General features: G+C 37.4%; 1 protein-coding gene across 1 annotated transcript in view; it reads left to right on the plus strand.

Annotated features, from left to right (window-relative positions):
- Positions 1-21,450, plus strand: part of MOXD1 (monooxygenase DBH like 1) — a 50,830-nt gene that overhangs the window by 17,829 nt on the left and 11,551 nt on the right. The window contains exons 5-8 of the mRNA XM_031610586.2: positions 14,120-14,299; positions 16,325-16,427; positions 19,642-19,808; positions 20,701-20,892. Of these exons, the coding sequence (XP_031466446.2) occupies positions 14,120-14,299; positions 16,325-16,427; positions 19,642-19,808; positions 20,701-20,892 (642 nt within the window). The remainder of the gene's footprint in view (positions 1-14,119; positions 14,300-16,324; positions 16,428-19,641; positions 19,809-20,700; positions 20,893-21,450) is intronic.

Here is a 21,450-nt window from a genome sequence, read left to right on the forward strand (position 1 = left end):
TTTGTTTCATAGCTCTGCAACTTCTTCCCTAGGGAAGAGACTGCATCTTCCTACATGTGTCTGCAGTGCCTTTTGCTATGAGATCTGGTGCCTTCAGGAACTCCTGGAGAAACAACTCACAAAGCCGGTTATAAGGACTATATGCCTCCTAAGAAATAAAGTGAATTAAGATGATTTCTCAATAGGTGGGCATAATAGTGATAAGGGTTGTTCAGATTGCAACTGATACCAGCTACCAAGCTGTTTTTATGAGTCTGACGGAACACATTACTCTTCATCTTCAAGCAGCATAACTTACTTGGAAAGTTCTGAAACTTCCAAAAGTTTTCACTCTTTGTATATGTTTGTGTTAGCAAAACCAGTTATCAGGGTAACAGATCAGTATTGAAAATGATGACATACAGAAGAAATGAAAGGGACTGCTTGGATGTAGTAGCTGACAGCCATCTTCCTTCACATTGGCTCCTTGCAGGATGGCACCGGAGCGGTCCCAAGGTCCCAAGGTGCAGACACTGGCAGCCCTTTGTCTAGCAGTATGCACTGCTGCCTGCTGCAGAATTCCCCTGCAGTTACTGTGCACTGGCCTGTTCTGCTACTTTGAGCTCCAGGCTGTGGTATGCACGTTAAGCTTACTATCCTACAGGGATTACATTTTCCTCACAGATGGAAGTTAGCTGCGAGCCTTCTCAGAAGCAGCTTTCTTAGAAGAAAAGCATTCTGTTTATTAGTCCACACTTTTTGGAGATGGGCTTCAGGATAGCTCTTGCTGGCATCTTTGCAGTGCTCTGTAAATCTTGTTTTGCTTGGTCCTGAGTGTGCCTCTTAATCATATTGCTTAAGCTTTCTGGATTCAGTGACTGCACCTGGAGAAGGCCCTCAGCTCCAAGAGGACTTCTCAGAGGGAGGGAGGGAGGGATCCATGGGTGAGACAGGCACACAGACAGACATACAGACAGGCATGCCCATGTACTGGCCTCCCCATGAAAAGGTGTCTATCTCCCTGCACAAGCTGCATGGAGTGCAGCTCCTGTGGGTGTGGTTAGCCTTACAGACAGACAGACAAACAGTGCTGTGCAGGGCTGGGAGCAGAGACCTAGGGAGGGAGAGACATGGGGCATGCACTGCAATGGTCCATTTTGAATATCCTTTGCATATTCCTTCCAGTTTAAAAAAGAAAAAAGAAAAGAAAAGTTAGTAGCAGCACACTCACTTCTAAAATGCTTTAATTTTTGTTTGTCCTTTACTGTCTGTTTTTAGTGATTTTTGATGTATGTACCTATGTATGCACTGACACATCTGTGATTGCTTTTTTCTTCCTATTTGCTGAATTTGTGTTTTGCTTACCGTGAGCTGGCATCATGTAGATGTTTACCAATGTCATGAAAGTGAAAATTTGTTTTACATTCATAAGAAACACTTCTCAGTATTTCAGTAAATACAGCTCTTGCTATATTTCTGTAACCTGCTTTTAGTGCTGTCTCTGCTCGTAATTCTAAAGATACAGCTCTTTTGTTGCTATCTTTACCTTAGGTGCCAATACTCTGTCTTCCATTTGCTTCATTTAATCATATTACTTATTAATATAACTGCCTCTGCCAAGATTTGTTGCTTTTGCTTTTTGTTATCTCACGTGCATTGCTGTTTTTCCCAATGCAATTTAAATAAGCTTAAAATGTGGCAGATAATCTACTGTCCCTAGATTTTCTACAAGTTCTCTATACCTGTAGTCTTTCCCTGCACCTGACATACTGTGTAATGGGATGTGTGAACTTCTGAAAATGCCCGTTACCCATTGGTAAGGGAACAGTGCCTGTAATCTACCTGCCAGATGAGCTGTAATCAATTTACATCAAGTTTTTCAGCTGTAATGTACAGCATGCCCATGCTAGTTTCAGCACTTTTCGTTTTCCCACTTTACCTTCTTTGAAACAGACTATGTTTTCCTCAGGGAAAGTAGTTCCCAAGGCTTGAGGAGTGATAATCTCATAGACAAAAACATGCCTGACATTGAATTTCACTATTAAGAACAGGAAAAACACTTTATGTAAAGTATCAAATGCTATAGAGTACTTGGGTCATTTAGGTGTATCTACATACCTTTTCCCTTAGAACTGCTTATTTCCCTATAGTTCTGAACTGTCTGATTTTTTTTTTTTTTTTTTCAAATCAGCATTAGGAGTGGAGGAACACTGGCAAGAGGCTCAGGAGCACAAAATACTTCAGATTCTGCAGGAGAATTTTTAATGGAAAACCCAGTTTTAGTGGGCGTTCACAACTGGCAGTGAGGACAGTAGGTTGCATTTTGTAAGCATTTAAACTATTGGATTCCATGTTGGGGATTTGATGGTATCTTTTCAGTATGCCTCATGCATATTAAATTAAAGTCGGCCAACTTATTAAAGACAGAAGATTTCCAGTGATGAAGATGGGCTGCCTCTCATCTAACTTGACCAATCTACTGGTCTGAGCTAGCTGCTGAATGCCCTTAATAGTCAGTGGCAAAAATAGCTGTTTATGTCATCCCAGAGTAAATGTCTGAAACAGATGAGCTCAGACATCCCCTTTATGACTCAGTCTCTCTCCATTGACTAAGAAGAGAGAACCAGCCTGTATTACATACGTAGCTGTCAAATGGCTGAATCAGAGATGTATCCCACCAAAATGGTCAGGGTTGTGATGAGAGCAAAAAAAAAAAAAAAAACACCTTTTTTTTTTTTTTCCAATTTGCCCTTAGGAAAAAATGATTTTTCTCAGCCACAACTTTATGTGATTTTTTGATACTGAGCTGAGTATATATGAATAGTGAAAATAGGCCAAACATATAACCAGAAAAAAAACCCTTAATTATTAAGCATCAGTTTAGAAGTGTTACATTGGGCATATTTTTATACAAGCACCAAAGTTTCCCATTGCTAATCCCTTTAGAAAAGGGATTTTCTTTTCGTTTAAAGAAGGGCCTGTATTAGAGCACACCAGCAGCTGCCAGTTAATCTTCATGTTCAGTTTCAGAGCAATCTCTGATAAGGAAGTAAAAACTCCAAAAAAACTTGTTGCCAAGGGTAACTTTGCTTTTTGACAGTGGAATGCTCTAGTAATACCAAAGACCCCAGTGTGGAAATACAAAGGGACTCCAGTTTAAGAGACTGATTGAAAGCCAGAAGGGCAGCTTGTAGCCTTCGGTACCTAAATGAGGGCACTGATTTTTAACTTGAGTGATACCAGACAGTAACTGCTTGTTGTTCTCTGGCTTGAACTTTTACGTTTTGCTAAATGTGATAGATAATTCAAGCAAATTGCATCATGCAGCCTGAAACAAACAAATGTTCTGTGTTGTCCTATATGTCCCCCTGCAAAGCAATTTCAGCCTTGGTAAATTGGATTGAGAATAAAATGATATCTTATGCTGCAGAGCTTGCAGGCTCTCTGCCTTTGGTCTGGAGGGCTTTCTTCATGCCTAAGTTGGGTTTGTAGTGTTACAGACTCACATATGACTGAACTGACAAGAAAATGCAATTTTCCCAAGGATCTCTCTCAGGAAATAAAAGAACTGCTGTCTTCTCTCATATTCTGCTGAATTATTTCACATGTAAAATTAATTCATACATTAAGACTGTGATCAAAGATGAAATTACGTATTACCACAGATTTTACTGTCAGATCGAACTTATTATTTCTTAGTGGAATGTATTCTTGTTTTGTGGTAGTCTTCTTTAATTTCCCTTGTATATCTTTACAACAGGAAAACTTTAGCTATGCAGCTATTGCTGCACTAGTTATTCCATATTTGGTATGCAAAAATAATCTATTTCATTTCTGGCATCAACAAACATGAGCATCTAGTTAATTCAATATAGTTTCTTTCATTTTCTTTCTTTTTTTTTTTTTTTCTTTCCCTTAATTAAAACTACATCCGTCTATCCATCATGGCAATGTATTCACTAGGAGTTGGAAAATACGTATTTTCTGTTAAATGAAAGTTAGAAGTTCTGTAAGTTCTGTTTGCATATAAGTGTTAGATGAAAGGAACCTTAACTATGACTAAAGGTGAGAATGGGGAAAGTGCTGATTTTGTGAAATCTCTCTGAGATTCACCTCTGTTTCTGAGATGGTTAGTAGAGAATTGCTATTGATTTACCCCACTATGTTTTGTACAGCATCTTTTTTCCTTCCTCATCCTTAGCTTTGGTTTTAAAGTGGTTAGGTAGTACACTGAGAAGATAAGAAAATTCTGTCTAGCAATTGCCTGCAATCATCCTTTCCACACTTCTCATTGTAGCAGGTAATAAAATATTTCCAAGAGAAACTGAGCCTCTGATGAATAATTGTAAACCATCTTCTGTGCAAATGGCAGAACAGCAGGTTCACAGGCATCAAAATCTGACTTGGTGGAGCTTACACAGTATGAAATGAGCATCTGGGTAGATCACAAAGCACATCTACTTTTGTCCTGTTAGCTTCTTGGCATTGTCTCTTATGATTAACTTTCTAATTCAGATAAGTCATGTAGTAACAGTATCCTAACCAGATTTTCAGTAAGGCCGTACTGAACTGATCCAATGTAATTTATATGGAGAAGAAATTTCATTCTAACCATAGGAAGTGTTATCTTTTCAGGTCCCACCTCTCTCTCTCTAAACATAGATTTAGTTACTGGTTCAGTTTTCAGAGAATAATGCTGGGATATCCCCTCCATTCCTGCTTCCACATCTGTACACAGCAGTTGCAGTTACGTCCAAAGCATAGATTCATTGACTCCTGGGCGCAAAATAGAAAGAAAGAGCATTAATAACAGTGGAAAAATAAGTTAGTCAGACAGTAGCACTCCACCATGTCCCCACATAGCATGTCAATTGACAAAGATGACGACTGAATTGCAGGTAGATAAATTAACAGTTTCTATTTGCAACACGGTTTAAGTGAAGTTTTAGATGGTATAGAAATAACTTATATCTTGGCCTAATTAAAATTTAACAAACAAACAAACACACAACCCTAACCTGAGAAAATAATACGTTATAAGTTATTGTAAATTAAAAAATGAGTGCTCTTCAGTCTTCTTTCTCTTTCCCCTCATTTCAGTGACCTTGCCTTTGCTATCTCTGAAGTTGCTTAGACTGAAACAGTGTCTTTCTGTTTTGTAAACTGCCAGTTACAGTTGCGGTTTCTAGAGCATTATGAGAGTATAATTTTAATACAATATTTTTAACTTTCAAAGACCATGTCATCTGAAAATGGCACTTGTTTCGTGACTTTATCAGGACTTCGATGAGGGTGAGAAAATGTGGAACTCATGATATTAATGGAGACGTAATTCAACCTCATGCAGTACTCAACAACATATATTTCACAAATGATCTCATGTCTGTCTGTATGTATGTAAAACCTCTAAATAAAAAGTTTAGACAGTATGAGCAACAGTTCCTGAGATGTGTTGTGCTGACTCAGGAAGCTGTGCCAAGTCAATGTCGTGCATAGTTTATCCCCTACTTTCATTTCAGTAGACTTGAGGTTCCAGAGAGTGCAGGCTGGTGACTGCTGAACTCATTCTGTATCCACATGCTTAAAGTCTTTCCTGTGTGCGTTCCTTTTCTTCACTTCTTCTGAATAGAAATTGGAATTTTGTTCACAGAAAACACGTTTACCTATGTCTGTGTATTTGTAAAACACAAAGCAGACATGCTGGAAATTCTCATGCATTCTTTGTTCAGTAAAGTTTCTTGTTGCTTCCCAAGGAGGAAGAGAAAAAGTTTGATGTTATTAAGTTACGATCAAAGGGAAATTTTTGCAGTTGCACAATAGAATTAAATCTTTTCCCATTGCTAATCTCAAAGGAACAGCTAGACATCACTGTGTATTAATAGTGATTTCATCAAAAAAGGGAATACAAGTGTTACTTATAATTATATGTTCATCTGGGATAAATACAAAGACTTTATAGATTATTCACCTTGGCTTTAGATCTGAAAAGTATTTGGTTGCATATTACTTTATTATTTTGCTGTTTTCCCAAGAAAGTGGTGATGTTACTGATTAATTGCCGATTCGTTCTGTTTGGTGAATGTCAGCTTTGCTGAAAGCCTCCGATCGTACTGAATACCACAACCACTCTGCCCATGTTCCTATTGCTTAGGTGTGCAATGAATTGTATTGCCAGAGAGCGTAACTGAATGAAACATGTTTTTTCTTGACCCAAGCTTTTTATCGGATTGCTCCTCAGGGTTATAATTTTTAATTGTTGCTAAACGTGTTATCTTAAATCTTCAGACATTCCTCAGGCGGAAACAGTTTTTTTAATGAATATTTCTTTTGAGGTATATTTCTTTTGGATTTAGTCTAAATTACTGCGTATTTTTCAGATCTGAACTCTTTGTGAGTCGCAAAATTCCAGGCAATTAATTAGGAATAAGAATTTAGGAATAAACTTAATGGCAAAGAGAACAAGGAGCCCTAAATCCATCCCTAATTCTCATTTTAAAATGCTTTGTTTTTCATGGTTATTGTGTTGTTTGATTCCTTTCTCCTAATCAGAATATGTAAGTTGTTCTGCATACTAACCTATAGAAATTCCAGCTGTACAGTGCAATCATTAGCATTTCTTTAATCATGGTAATATGTGAGAATGGCAGGAATTGTGTGAATTCAAAGGTACAGCCTCCCCTCCAACTAACAGGAACAGTAACTCTTATCATGAAGGCCTTATTCTCTTTCTATAAACATTCTGCAGCTTAAAATTGCAGTATGGTAATTAGTTCTTAATGTGGTATACTAATAAAACTTAAATAAGAGCCTTCACTGAACAACACAGACATTGAGTAAACAAATCCTTTCTTCTTTACACCAAGAACAGGAAATATCTGTGCTCTGAATAAGATTTTCCATTCATGTGGTAAGGACTTGTTTCTCCATACTGATGCTAGAATTTTTATGTGTTTTAAACCAGTTAAAACAAAATGCCAACAATATAACTTAAATAAGTAAATAAACAAATCAGCACTGTTATTTCAATTTTGGGTTATATACTGTATCTTAATCTTTCTTTGGGGAAAAAAAACCCAACACAGATATATTAAGGACAAATCATGCAAATTTAAATGCCTTAACTTGTATGGAACCTCTATTTTTGGTCTGGAAAATTTCCATCCTCCAAGGAAACCTTACCTAATCACATTATTAAGGTGGGGGTGGGGATGGTTGCTGTTGCCTGTGCTTTTTTCTCATTTGTATCTCTTTTGTCTTAAAATATAAGAAGTCAGATACATCAGTAGCATTACTAGTTATATTTTCTCCAGCTTAAAGCTGTGAAAATAATTTGAATAAATATTTTTACATTTGGAAAACAATTCAAGATAAGCAATAATGCTTGTACATAGAGAACTACCAGTGAAACAGGAACTGTGGCTTTGCTAAGGCTACTGCAAGTCATTCACCAAGATATACAACTTTTCACGTAAACAGCATTGTTTAAATTCAGATCAAGATGAATTTAAAGGATTTTGTTAGTAATGACTGAATTTAAGATCTGAATTGTACAGTGAGAAAAACAGACCCTTGGCTGCAGTCAGATAGGGCTGATCTCAGTAAAGGCTAGGCAGCTAGCCCATGCTTGACTGCAGCCTGTTGAGCGTTTGAGGTATCTCTTTCAGCCCTAGTTGCTCTGTGACATTAAATTAATGCTTTCTGACAGATGGGGTTGGGGGCTGGGAGGGTGGTCCCTGCCTGACCTCAGGATTCCTGAACTTGTGGCTGAAAGTCTGCAACAGATTAGTGTTGCAGATATGATGCTGGCCTAGACAGCCTTTCCTCCTAGACATGAGATAGCTGTTGGGGTTAAAATCTTGGTCTATCCTGGAGTCATGGACTTAGATTTCTCTCCTAGCTCTAGGGCACATTTCCAGCTCTTGGGCTTTTGCTCAGCTCACCTTTAGGATGTGTGCAAGAAAGAATGCTAAGCAGAAGGCAACTAATGTTTTTTTCTGTCAGAAAATGTATATGAAAATCAAACCATATTGTTATTGAGATTTTTTTTTTTTTCTGGAATACATAGAGTTTTTTTCCGAAAAAGACTCAACTTTATTGAGCCAAGTATTTCTACATGTTTGCTTTTCTGAAGAAAAATTATAAACCTTCAATGAGATGTCTTAGATAAATATTTGTTTTTTCCAAGACTGCATTTTTGGGGAAAAAAAATTTGGAAAAATCTTGATTTTGAACTTCTCTAAATAGGACAATTACTTAAATATATGTACATGGTATACATTTGTGTAAGCAGTACAGATTCCAGAGTAATCAGTAGAAAGGTGGTAGTTCTACAAAGGTTGAGTACAGAAAGCTGAGAGCAAAAACCTTGGCCTCTGTTTCAGAATTTCTCTACAGCAAACTCAGCCAGCCCTCAGTTTCAAAACCGTCACTTTTTGGTCTGAGTTTAATCAAGGACATGGCATTCTCAATAAAATAACCAACCACAGACTAGAAACAATCTTAGATATAACAGTGCCAGGACATATTCTTGTGTCAAATTTTTATTCTCAGTTTTCAGATGATAGAAAAATGTTTTTCCTCTGGGTTGCCAGAGGCTACATTCACACAGTGTTATATAAGGCTAAGGCAGACATTTACAGTGGCAATATGCCATGCCATAGTGTCTTTCAGTTAGTAGAGGTGACGGTAGGATACTTGGTGCTTTATGACGTTCTCCAGAGGGAATAGGAAATCTTAGTAGCTTGATAGTTGTGTTGCTAAAGTTAGTTTGTTGAAGGTTCTGGGCTGAAGTGCATATGCTCTTTTCTCAAGTCCATTCTCTCTCATTTGCAGTATCTCAGGTTTAGTTGAGGATTGCATACCTTCTAATTTGTTGCACATTTCCTGGCATGGTTTTGACCACTGCTGAACAGCTGATGCCCAGGTATGGTTGAGGCAACTCTATCACCAATTTTTAGAGAGTTTAGCTCTATGAATATATGAATGTGGCATCACAGGTAGCTTCAAAAATAAGAATTGTCTGTGGTTGGTATTTATTAGTATACATATGGCTAAAGAACATTAGAAGTCACCATATAATTATGTAATAGATTAATGGAAGCAGAATTTATTGAAACACTTTGAAATGTAAAAATAAGTTGAAGCTTGCTTTTGAGCCTGAAAAAATAAAATTGCTTTTTAAAATGACATTTCTGTGTAGAATTGTCATTGGAACAAGACCAAAAACCTTTTGCCATTTTTCATATACAAAAATAAATTCAGCATTTTGTTTTTTTAAGTTCAGTGAACTGTATTTGTAAAGTGGACACTATGGAGAGATTTTGGAGATAGTTTACTGACTCATCATTCACACAAACAGGCACGAAGAACAAACCACAGCTGTAACATCAAAGAAAGCAAAGCAAATAAAAAAAGGGAAAAAGAAGAGAATAAGCAAAAAGACTTCCAGCTTTCTGGAGATATTTTTTCTTTGCAGGAAATCTAACTTAGATTATGCTCTTAGAAATGCTGTTTGCATTTTCATCCTCTTCAATGTGTCTTACATTAGAATCTTGACCCTGTTTATCAGCAGCTTGAGATGCAAGCCTCTGTTAGAATTTTTGGCTGCTTTTTTTTTTTTCTTTTTTTAAAGAAACAGAGACATGTTGTATGTTCAACTTGTATAATAAGTAAAAGGATAAGAGAGAACAGAAGAGAGGAATTAAAAGTTGAAGTTGAGTATTGCAGGCATTCTTTGTTCATGTGTTGTAGACATATCGACTATAATACGGTTTCTGTTAAGTGAACAGTGGGAAACATAAGTCTTAACTAATTTAACTTGATAATAAATTGAAAATTTGTTATTTTGTATTTTGAAAGTCAGTATTTTGGGAAGAGCTGAGGGATACAGTAATTACACAAGGAGCTCTCGACTTGCCCCATCGGTCATACTACTCAAACTCCATAACCTTAACCCATAATTTTGGTTGTAAAAAGCACTGTCTTTATTTTGCATGATATCTCATTCTTTGCGACCCTGATTTGATGTGGTGGGTGAGTATAGCACATCTATTGTTTTTTTACCTCTGTCAGAGAGAGTCAGGTTTGTTCATGTATGTCAGTGTACTCAGTTAGAAAGATGTTTCATCCAAGCTTTCAAAAAAGGTAGAAAAGATCTAAAAAGTAAATTGTCATGAATAATAAAAGAGCAGCTTCTTTTTGCAGGTTTCATGAAAAGCAGGGGAGGGTGATTTTTGGGTATCCACTTATTTTTCACAGTTCCAAATGCTTTCAGCAATTGGTGGACACAGGGCTTTTGTTCACTGAGCCCATGGCAGTTATGAAATGTCAAGCAGAAAATGCACTTTGCCTGCAGGTGGAGAAGTCACTGAGGTGCCTTGGCAGTAGTGCACAATCTCTGCAGGCTTATTTATGGCATGGCAAAGAGATGAACCCTGACAGCTGGTTCTTCCTTGCATTGCAGCTACAATTAAGGCACCACAGATCAACATCAAAGAATGGAGTAAAATGGAAAAACTGATGTTTTAGATAATTATGTGCATATTCTCTTTAAGTCTTTTGAGATATTTTTCCTCACTGCCTTGGCTAACAGGAGTTGAAAATGAAGGGCTGACTTCCATTTTCACTACAACGTTCTGATTTGCTCAGGTATTGATGGATGAAAGTGTCATTTGAGGGTCCCCTTACACTGCAGGTACAAAGTAAACAAGCCTATGTATAAACAAGATATCAATAAAAATGAACTCCTTAAATCTGTAGAGTTTATTGACTACTATATAATAGGCCAACTTTTATCACATTTTTTTTCTGTATTTCTCTCTCTGCCCTAATTTGCCATAGTAAGTTACTGTCTTTCCATGAATATTATAAAAGTAGCATTATTTCCCAAGACAAGGGTACAAGGCAGTTATAATGACTTACAGCATGGGGTCATCATTGTTGTGTCTGGAGATCTGCAAAAGTAATCCTTAGCTTAGTTTTCAATTCTGTGGTTTGGGGATAAAATACTACCAAACCCCAAAAAACTTTATGCTTAAAAAAATTCAAATAGATGGAAACTTTGAATGTGTGCATAAAACAGTACACATTTTATAAATGAATGTCTGTTTGAGACTGATATAGAGCTGTTTGTATCAGTAATAATCTTGTAGAGATGAGTCCAACTAATTGTGTTGTCTTTCATTGGGGCTGCAAGTACTCTGGAAACAAAGCCACCCTGATCTAGATATTTAATTGTAGATACATACTCTAGCAGCTGATTTTAAATCTGGGACTACTTATGTGTACCTTGAAATGCATTAGCGGTTTGTTAGATTTGGCTTCATGTCTGAGGAACTCTGTCGTTGTTCATCATTATTTGTAAGGCAGGCCAGAAAACAAGAATTCTATTTATTGAAAAAAAAGTGAGATTCGGGAATTTCTTTTCTGCTTGGAGCAAACTAAGCTGTACAGATGATCTTGTGGAAAGAGAGAGAGAAAGAGGGTGGCAATTTAAAGAACCTTCTCAAACTATAAGCTACAGTGAGAAATGGCTGAGTAAGTAGAAGTGGCATGTTTAAATCCCTGCTCCAGTCACTAGAATAGGGGGTAAGATAAATGTTTTAAATATTATTTTCTGTTGAAGTTATTCCACTAATTAACTATAGCTATCTATTCACTGGGTCAGAGAAAGGGAACTTAGCACAACAGCAGGGCTTGCTCATCTTTCAGATATCATTTCAGTCAGAAACAATGCTTGTGAACTTCAGGGAGGTGATAAGCGAGCAGTTTCTATGGATAAGATTTTCCTACAATTTTTATAAGGTTTCTGACACATTCCTAGTAGTTTCTATTTTTTTTTTTTTTTCTCTCTCTCTATTTGTTGAAAAGGAAAGAGAGAAGCTGGTACTTCTCTAACCAAGTTATAATAAAAACGTATGAAATGTCTAACTTCACTGCTGCTTTTTGTTGTTTCTTGGTGCATCTGAAGACTATGAGATGTCCTACAAGATACACTGGAAAGATGCTCAGGGATTGTTTTTTTGTTTGTTTTTTTTTTTTCTTTACTAAAGAAAGCTGGACAAAACTGTCCTCTGATGTGCTGTTTTTATTTAGGTATCTGACACTAAGAAATCAATGACAGGATGTGAGTTTCTAATTTTGATGATGTCCCATTGTTCTGAGAGGAAGTTGGTTTTGAAGCAGCGACTGTAAGCACAGCAGGTGCTGAGATCTTGTAGCAGCATGCAGAGCTATCAAGTGTTTGGACAAAAATATTCTTTTTTTCTTGGTAGATACAGAGATAGCATTCCCATAATAAACTCCCTGACTAATCCATACATTATGTGGAAATTCTGAATTCCTGTGATATATGCTGCTGTTTAATGTATAAGGTGCCATGATATGATTCTTCAGTGTTTGGATGAATGCACATGTATACAAAAAAGCAGAGGAAAGAAGCAACATCAGTCTGCAATGGACACCTGAATCTCTGTCAGTCAGCCTCACGTAGTTGAGTATTAATTCTTATACCTGTTGGGAAAACTGACTCTTAACGCCTTTTCAAAAATACTTTTAATCTCATGGAAAAGTAATTCGTGAGAATGGTAATGCAAACTAAAATAGGGATTACTGAAAACAGTACAGAAGATTTCTTGTGAAACATTTTGATTTTGCCATTAGAACAAAACTTTGGTGTGTCAGTGGAAGTTGGCACCCTTCCATTGACTTCTGAGCACAGTGAGGTGGGTGGTTTGGGGTTGTGCACTTCTTGGAAGACATACACATACTCAGGAGCAGCTGGACTCCCCAAGTGCATGACTACAATGGTACTTTGTGGATTTATATCAACAAAGTTGGTCTGGATATGCACTTCTGCCTGTCCTTCCTCTTCTGTAATTGCTTTAGTGGTTTGAAGAATATAAATTTCTGTGACAATATTGTGCTGAAAATGTTTTAATAAGGTAAGAAACTCTTACCCTGGTCTTGTACCTGGGATTTGTGTTCAAAATAAATAGGTGCAATTTTAGGATTTATATATGTGTGGGTTTTGGTTTTGATTTTTTGTTTGTTTGTTTTCCCCTCTGCTTAAAATGTCTTTGCTTTCCTAACAGTATTAAAATGCAATACTGCACAGGTACCTGCATCTTCAATGTTTCATTGCTAAGCTTTAGATTTCTTGTGAAAATATTTACAGAGAATGTTCAGTTTACTCAACTTGAAAGTAGCTATGACAGATTGGGATGCAGTCTTTGAAAGTAAAATAAGGGAAAAAACTCCTTTCATTTCAATACAGTTTTCTATATGCTGATGTTTTGTGGAATGTTATCTTTCTGAAAAATAAAGTAACTTTTTTCAGAAGTATTCATGATTGCCTCAGCGGTGTCATTACTGACAGAGATGATTTAACATCATCCATCCAAAGAGAGAGCAAGCACTGTTATATCAGAATGAAATTTTGGACTACCCTAAAGTTCAGTGGCCACATTATACTGGGGGCACCCCTGCACACTCAAGAACCTTCCAGCTCCTCACTGCCACAAGCAGAGTGGAGCATCCAGCCTCTGAGGAGTGTCTTAATAAAGTCTTTACAACTGAGCAGATTATAAATTCTAAATTTTCATAGATGTCTAAAAAATTTGAAAGTCCATTTTGAGCTGCTGAGGAATGTGGGGTTATACCTCCAGGCTCCCCCTAGGTGTACAGAATTAAAAGGCAACTTTAGTTCAAAGTAGTGCAAAAGAGGCAGAGATGGGGCTGAAAAGCTCTGTGCAGTTCTGATACCGACCTGGTTTAGCTGAGCAGACATTCAGCTAGTTTATATCCCAGGCATGCTGGAAAGTGCCTAAATGGGGCTGGACAGGGAGAAAGACAAGGGACAGTATAAGGTGGGGTGGGAGAAGAGAGAAAAAACAGATGGCAACATAGCTTTAGTCAGGACACAGGTTTTTCTTTCTGTTCCATGTTGATGCACTTAAATGAAGATGTTTTCAATGCTTTAAGTTGGAGAGTGCTGAAGTAGCATCTCAATGTAAGCAACAATCTAACTTTGAGGCTTCTCTTTCAATATAAGTGCACAATGTACTTTGCAGTTCTATCTGTACACCTGTATTGAAACAATCATATCTGAGATATACTTTCTTTTTCGTTCTACTTTTGACAGGTTGAGCCATTGATTCAGAAGGGCCATGAGAACCTGGTGCACCATATCTTGCTCTATCAGTGCAGCAGCAACTTGAATGACACCGTACTGGACTACGGGCATGAGTGTTACCACCCCAACATGCCGGACTCCTTTTTCACATGTGAGACGGTCATTTTTGCGTGGGCCATTGGAGGAGAGGTAGGACAAATAGCTATCTACTGTGCTGCATGAAGTGGGCAATAGGAGGATGCGTATCATAATGAAACTTCCTTCTAGTACATTAGTGATTTCTTTGTCTGTCTTTTTTTAAGGTTATACAGTCAATCTCTAAATGCTTCACCTCCAAGTGCTCTACTTCTTGTTGGCTTTCTAAGTGCTAGATACAATGAACTTCTTGAGTGACAAGCTTAAATTGATGAAAAACACGTAGACCAAATCTATGTTTTAAGTCAAGAAAGATGACTGGGAGCATCGAAGTCTGTCAGCGTATCATCTTGTCCTATATAACAAAGGAGTGCACTGCTTTCATCAATGAAAATATATATCTGTTATCTGTGGAGAATGGCAGAATTAAAAGCACTGTCCATAGATGACTGCATCAAAGGCTTTGCTAGACATAGGTCTATTTCATTTTGCACCCCAACAGCACCTTAATTGTAGTACTGCCCAACTGGGACATAATATTCTGAAATTTCCTTCCCAGACCTAAAAGTCATCATTTCAGTGTTAAAGTGATTGTGTATTGCTGCAGAGCCAGCGCAAGGAGTGCTTTGATTGTGGCAGTGAGATGTATCTACTGAAAACATAGTAGATGCCATCCATGTTAACCCAGACTCTGATTTCAGCTTATTTCACATGCTAATTTAAACTGCTGTTAATGCTTTCAGCTGACATAAGACAGCATTACTGCCATATGAAGCATCCCAACCTTTCTTTACCCCCTTGCTTCACTGTTTGCAAGCTCAGACTTGAGAGGGCAAAGAGAAGGACTGAGGAGATGACAGTTTCTGCAGTATTCACTTGCCAGCCTGCAGTCCAGAAACTGTTTCTGCGTGCTGCAATGTGAGAAAGCTGGAGCTGCGACGTGTATAAACTGAAAGAAGCTTAAGCCACTATGAGCATTATCTCCGATGTATACTTTGTGCATTTTTGCCATCAGCTATGCTCTGACCTACTACTTTCAACTTTCTTAATCTAAGTGAAATAAAAAATTTATATAAATAACTTATCATTTGACTACTGTTATGGAGGCTTTTCCAAGGATGCTCCTCTTGTTAAAGATCCACAGAGAGCAATCTGGAAGATCTGGGTTACACTAGAGTTTACTGGAGTACTCAGTGCTTCAGTTTATGCTTATGTAGCATGAAGATCATAATATTTATAACTATATATTAAGATTAATTCATGAATGTCCATCAAGAATCAGAAAGTTAGGATCTCAAATTGCATATTAAAATACTATCTGTGTAACATAAAATGGGGCAGATTCATTCTTCATAAAGTGAGTACGGTCAATAAGTTCACCTATAAGATACTGGTGTTTTGCTTTGAATCAGGCATGAGCTTCTGAAATAAATCTCCCAGTTATCCCCCTTTAACTAAACTCCTTTGTTCATAACTTCATCCTTTTTGGGAGGATTGTTATCATTTTGCTTAAAATGCATTGATTTGTACAGGAAAAATAATCTAATTATGAATGACCACTGTATTCCCTGCAAATTACTGCTTTTGTAAACTAGGAGCATTTAAAACATAGACTCACTTTTTCATAAGGATTTTATTGTCGGACTAAATGCTTAATGATGCACTGTTTATACATCTCAAATGGCATTTCCATTTTTCACTCAAGCAATAAGGAAAGAATAAATAATCACAAGATCATAAGATAATGCAGGTTGAAACGGACTTTGGGAAGCCTCTAGTCCAGCCTACTACTCGAAGCAGGGTCAGTCATGAGGTCAGACCAGGTTGCTCAGGGCTTTACCTTCTAACAAGCACAAAAGCTATTAATTTATACTGGCCTAGTTACTTAGTGCATGCACTATTAATAAATATATTATGCTACAATGTCACATTCAGAAAGTTTTAAAATAAATGGCATTCATAAATTATATCATTTACATGATTGTATCATTGCAAAGCAGTAATTGTATTCATATATAAAAAATGAACTCTTAAACATGGGAAAAGTTCCTTTTCTCAGTGTGCATGTGTTGATTCCAGGGCTTCACCTACCCTCCCCATGTTGGATTATCCATTGGCACAGCAGCTGACCCTCAGTTTGTTCTTATGGAGGTGCATTACGACAATCCGACATACACTGAAGGTTTGTACCCTCATGTTCTGTAAAATAAGCAATACTGGAAAATGTACTCATTGCATCATACTGCAAATAGAACAGATGCAAAGCTGGGGCTCGTTTTCCCCTTCTTGATGTTTTCTGACTCCCAGTGTTTTCCCCACTGCACTAAGAAACATAGCCTGAAGAAAGTGAGGGATTCAGATACAAAGAATTGTGGACCAGGTGAATAATACACCTTTGATCAAGACATTCTTTGTGTTATCTCTCTCTGTATTCTTTGCTTTTGCTCGGAAATCCAATCAGACTGAGAGACAGCAGCACATCAACCAGACTGCAAGATAGCATCACAGAGAACAAGCTTTTTATAAGCTTTGAAGTATTTTTTAATATATCTTCCTCAACTGTGGGCAATTTCTGAAAGTAAAATAAAAATTCAGATTGTCGGCCATTCATTATGTAAAAACAGTTTATCTTAAATTATCAGCTTCTCTTTATATGTATTTATATCTAGGAGAAACCAAAGGAAGTCTTGTTTTTCCTTCGTGAAACTGAGACACTCTGTAAATCTAGAATACTTCAAAGCTGACTTCTGAAAAGTTCAGTAATGTTTTCTGTTTTTATACAAAAATTTGTTGAGTTTCTATGCCTAAGGATACTCTGATTACTGGAATAAATGAACTAGGTAAAATCCATTGCACAGTGTACTGGTTCTTTACAGCCCCATGCATTTAAATAAAATCTTCTGTGTTGGCTGGGGCATTCCATCTTACTGCTATTCCCCCTCTTTATAATGTCTGAGAAGAACTTTCTTAAAATTGTTTTATTTAATGACAGACTTTGATCCTTCAACATGCATATTCTTATGTGATGCAGTAAGTATTTTGCATCCCTGTCCCAGGAGACACTCAGGATCAGGCTGGAAGGGGCTCTGAGCAACCTGATCTGGCTGTAGGCATCCCTGTTCATTGCCTACAGGGGATGCCTATAGCCAGATCAACAGGGGAGTTGGACTGGATGGTCTTTAAAGATTCCTTCTAACTCAAATGATTCTATGACTCTATCCTTGGTAGAACATGATTTCCCATCAAATATTACCTGAAAGCTCAACACATAATGTGCAGAAAACCTCTTTTCAAATTGGACTGTGTTCTAAATTCACTTTTTTATTTTAATCAATTGTGCTGTATGATTTTGTCTTAGCTTAAGTGACACGTATAGAATCTGGGAATCAGGAGTTTTGTTTCCCTTGTAAGCAATGGGTGCAGCTTTGCCATGTTGAGACAGTCCCAAGTGAACACAGTGTCTCACTGAAGATCTGGGAAAATTCGGAGATCATTGGCAAAGCAAGGTGTGTGCAATCCGGGTTGTTTCTCTTCTCCCTGGCAAAACACACAGTATAAGATTGTTCCAGGAGAGGAAGAATGCAAGTGCTCTTGCTGCTTGGGCGTGGGTGGGATTCCTGAGTCCTTCTACCCTCCTGCCACCAGGTTACCTTCACTGTTGTTTTCCCGTTTCAGGGTCTGTGTTTTCCCAGTTTGGATCTTGTGGTTAAGCCAGCAGCTTCACCTCTGCATGTGGAGCAATATTTGCCTAAGTGACTCAGATTCATAATCAGTGCTGGCTCCTGGTCAAGCTCAAAAATGTATGAACTGGTTCTAGCTTGGCGGATTCTGAATGCTTCTTTTTCAGCAACACCCACTTTTAATTTGAAAGATGACTTTTTTTGAGTCTGTTTATCAAAAACTCTTAGATATCATAAAAATTTCTGGTATTTAGATAGCAGGAGGCTTAAGGGGGGAGTACCACGAAGGAAAAATCAACTTGATGAGATTACAAATAGCTTCAGAAAGAGAATGAATACAGATCCCAAAATGAATTAACCTTGAGATCTGAGACAGCGTATATTAAGTGAAATATATGATTTGTATATTACAGATGGTCTCATAGTTCCCTACCACTCCTAAGTGGTTGTGCATAGCTCATAGCATTTGTTCCTTAATTTTTATGAACTACACTGTCTCAGGTGTTACAGTGGCTGGGTAACTTAGCACCTCCTGTATCCCTCTCTCATTTGTCTAAAATTGTCCTGAATTCCTACTGATGTAAAATTTGGTTTCAACCGTTGCTATGTCTGTTACTTTTTTAAAAAGACTAATAGAGGAAGCCTCTTACCTTCTCTGAGATACTTGGCAACGTTTTTACATTTTTGATTTCAAAGCTGAGATTTGAAAAAGTGCAGCAAACAGGAAGGTAACAGATAAGATAACTCAGAATTTAGGGCTTGTGCAACACAAAGCTGTCTTTGTTTCTGCTTATATCTTGCCTCGTAAAAATAGCTAAGGCAAGATAAATAATTATAATACCTTAGTGGATGGAGACAACATAAATTCTGAGTAGATACACAAACAAATGAGTATGGCCAAACTTCTAGATGAATGAAGTAGATTCATACTATTCTCACTCTTAAAGCTCAACCTTCTTACAGCAGGCCTTTGCTCTTTAAACTACTCTTGTATTCAAGAGAAATCCTTGAGGGGAGGATTAAATTCCAGTGCAGTTCCCTTGCCTTCTTTATTCAGCATGGTAGTATTATATTTAAATTTGTGATTTAAGAAGCTTTTTCTCATATCTTTAGTTGATGATCTCTTAATTGGGAAGATTGCAAAAAGGATGTGTTTGGTCTTCTGAGGTATGCTGTGATGTGACAGGCAATCCAGAACAAAGGAAAAAATATTATTATTGCTGGGGCTTAAGGTGAAGGAATAGATAAATTCACAGGGAGAAGGTAACATGAGTCAAATATTTCAAGGAAAAAAAATACAACACCTTTAAGCTCCGCTTTAAATGTTTCATTTTAAAACCATACTTGGCAGCTTCTGAGGTTTTATCATTTCCTTGTATTGTTTCTTGTGCTGTAATCTACTTTATTTTCTCCGATATCCATGCTGGGTAAGCTAAAAGAAGGATCATGAGGGCTCCAAGCAACACACATTTTTCATTCCTGTCTGAACACCGCAGATATCAACATACCATCTTTAACAACCCCCTTGTGGGCTACCCCTGTTTACTGCTTCCCACATATGGTTTGATTCATTTTCAGGTTATTGAGGTTGATTCTTTAATTTTATTGTAAAAGAAAAAACATAGGACAAGCCTCGAAAAATGTGAAATGATTGGATTTTTATTTTTTTTTAAATACTGATTTACTGCCATGGCTGACTGTGTTATTTTGTTGCAGGCTTGATAGATAACTCTGGTCTGAGGCTATTTTATACTCCAGTCTTAAGGAAATACGATGCTGGTGTTATTGAAGCTGGTCTTTGGGTCAGCCTCTTCCACAATATCCCACCGGGCATGCCTGAATTTGTGTCAGAGGGTCACTGCACGTTGGAATGTCTAGAAGAGGTATGTGTCCTGTCTGAAACCAGTGGCTTTCATGCTTTGAATTAGTTTAGGACAGCCTCTTTATCTCCTTGGAAAGATTGATAGTTGCTGGTTAAAGAACTGGGTCAAGGCATCTGCTACATGCTGCCCTCCAGAATTTCGAGTCTTTAATCTAGGTGTTTGGGATGCTCAGTATTGCTTACTGATCTGAGTAATGTTGGATGATGCAGTGCTTGTGATAATTTAATTCTGTGTTCAGTATATAAACATACATTGCTTTCAATGGCAAAGCTGTTGGTAGCCTGAAATCATTAACCTAGGAGGACTGTTGAGAGAGAGTAATTAAGATATACATGTGTGCAAAAGGCTCCTAATAGCAAAGTGAAAGTCTGAAAAGTGTACTTAGACCAACAAAGTTTCAGATGTAAACCTACAGTATTTTACTACCCATTGGCTTGAAGATGGGAAGTAAGGCATATTGTAATTGTAACCTCTTAATATAAGGGGTTCATTCATAATGCACAGTGTTCATTCACAGCTGCATATATGTATATAGTAATAGACATCCATACTCAGTAGCATTTGCCAAGAACACTAAAATAATGTGTAGGTTTTGATTTAATACACTTAAAAGTCTTAATATACTGAGAATTATTGGCAATCCAGTTGATTTTTATAAAAGCTGCATGCATTAGGAGTGAAAACATGTTTCTGTTAAAATAAAATTTTAAAAAAATCCCCAGGACAAAATCAATGTTTTTGCATATTAAACCATTATTTCCCATTCTGATTTAATTTTGCTCCAGGCTGCATTTTGCTGTAAAACATGAAGCGCATGAATGAATATATCTTCATTCTGCATTACACTACTTTACCTCTAGGTATACTGATGGTCTTGATTTCCCCATGGCAGGCTCTAGGTGCTGAGAGGCCTAGTGGGATTCATGTGTTTGCGGTCCTCCTTCACGCCCACCTTGCTGGCAGAGCCATCAGGATGCGTCACTTCCGCAATGGTGAGGAGCAGAAGCTGCTTGCTTATGATGATGAGTTTGACTTCAACTTCCAAGAGTTTCAGTATCTGGAAGAAGAAAGAATCATCATGCCGGTATGGCACTCTTAATTCTTTTCCTGAAATGGTTTAAGAGATCGCTTGCCTAACATTTACTCACACTTAGGATTAATTTTGCTACAGAATTCCTTTGATGTTTTGGTCCTTTTTCCAGTTACTGCGAATAGATGAATGCATTAAAGCTGTTGTGTCTCATGAGTATCCACCTGGTTCATTACAGAACTGACCTGGACCATTGTTTCATTCATTGGATGTGTTTGTTGTCCACAATTGCTTGATTTGAGCTTTGCTATTACAAGTGCTTAAACAAAGCAGAAAATAAAATCACAGGTGTGCTGGTTGTGCCTTTGTTGTGCATCCAACCAGATGAAGGATGAAAACCATGGGGCTTTAATGAGCCCTTGGAACTAAGTAGCACATCACAAATATTTGTGCACAGCAAGTATTCACCCTTGCAAGCGTGTTTACGAATCAGCCAAGTTTTCTCTTTGTTTCACATTTTAATTTATTGTTAGGAATAAAATTCTAAGCTTGTGTTCCACATGAGATTTCACTGAGTAAACAAAATTTTGGGGAAGAAGAAATCATGCAATT

Source organism: Phasianus colchicus, chromosome 2 (genome assembly GCF_987193195.1).
Source record: "Phasianus colchicus chromosome 2, bPhaCol1.hap1.1, whole genome shotgun sequence".
Taxonomy (NCBI): domain Eukaryota; kingdom Metazoa; phylum Chordata; class Aves; order Galliformes; family Phasianidae; genus Phasianus; species Phasianus colchicus.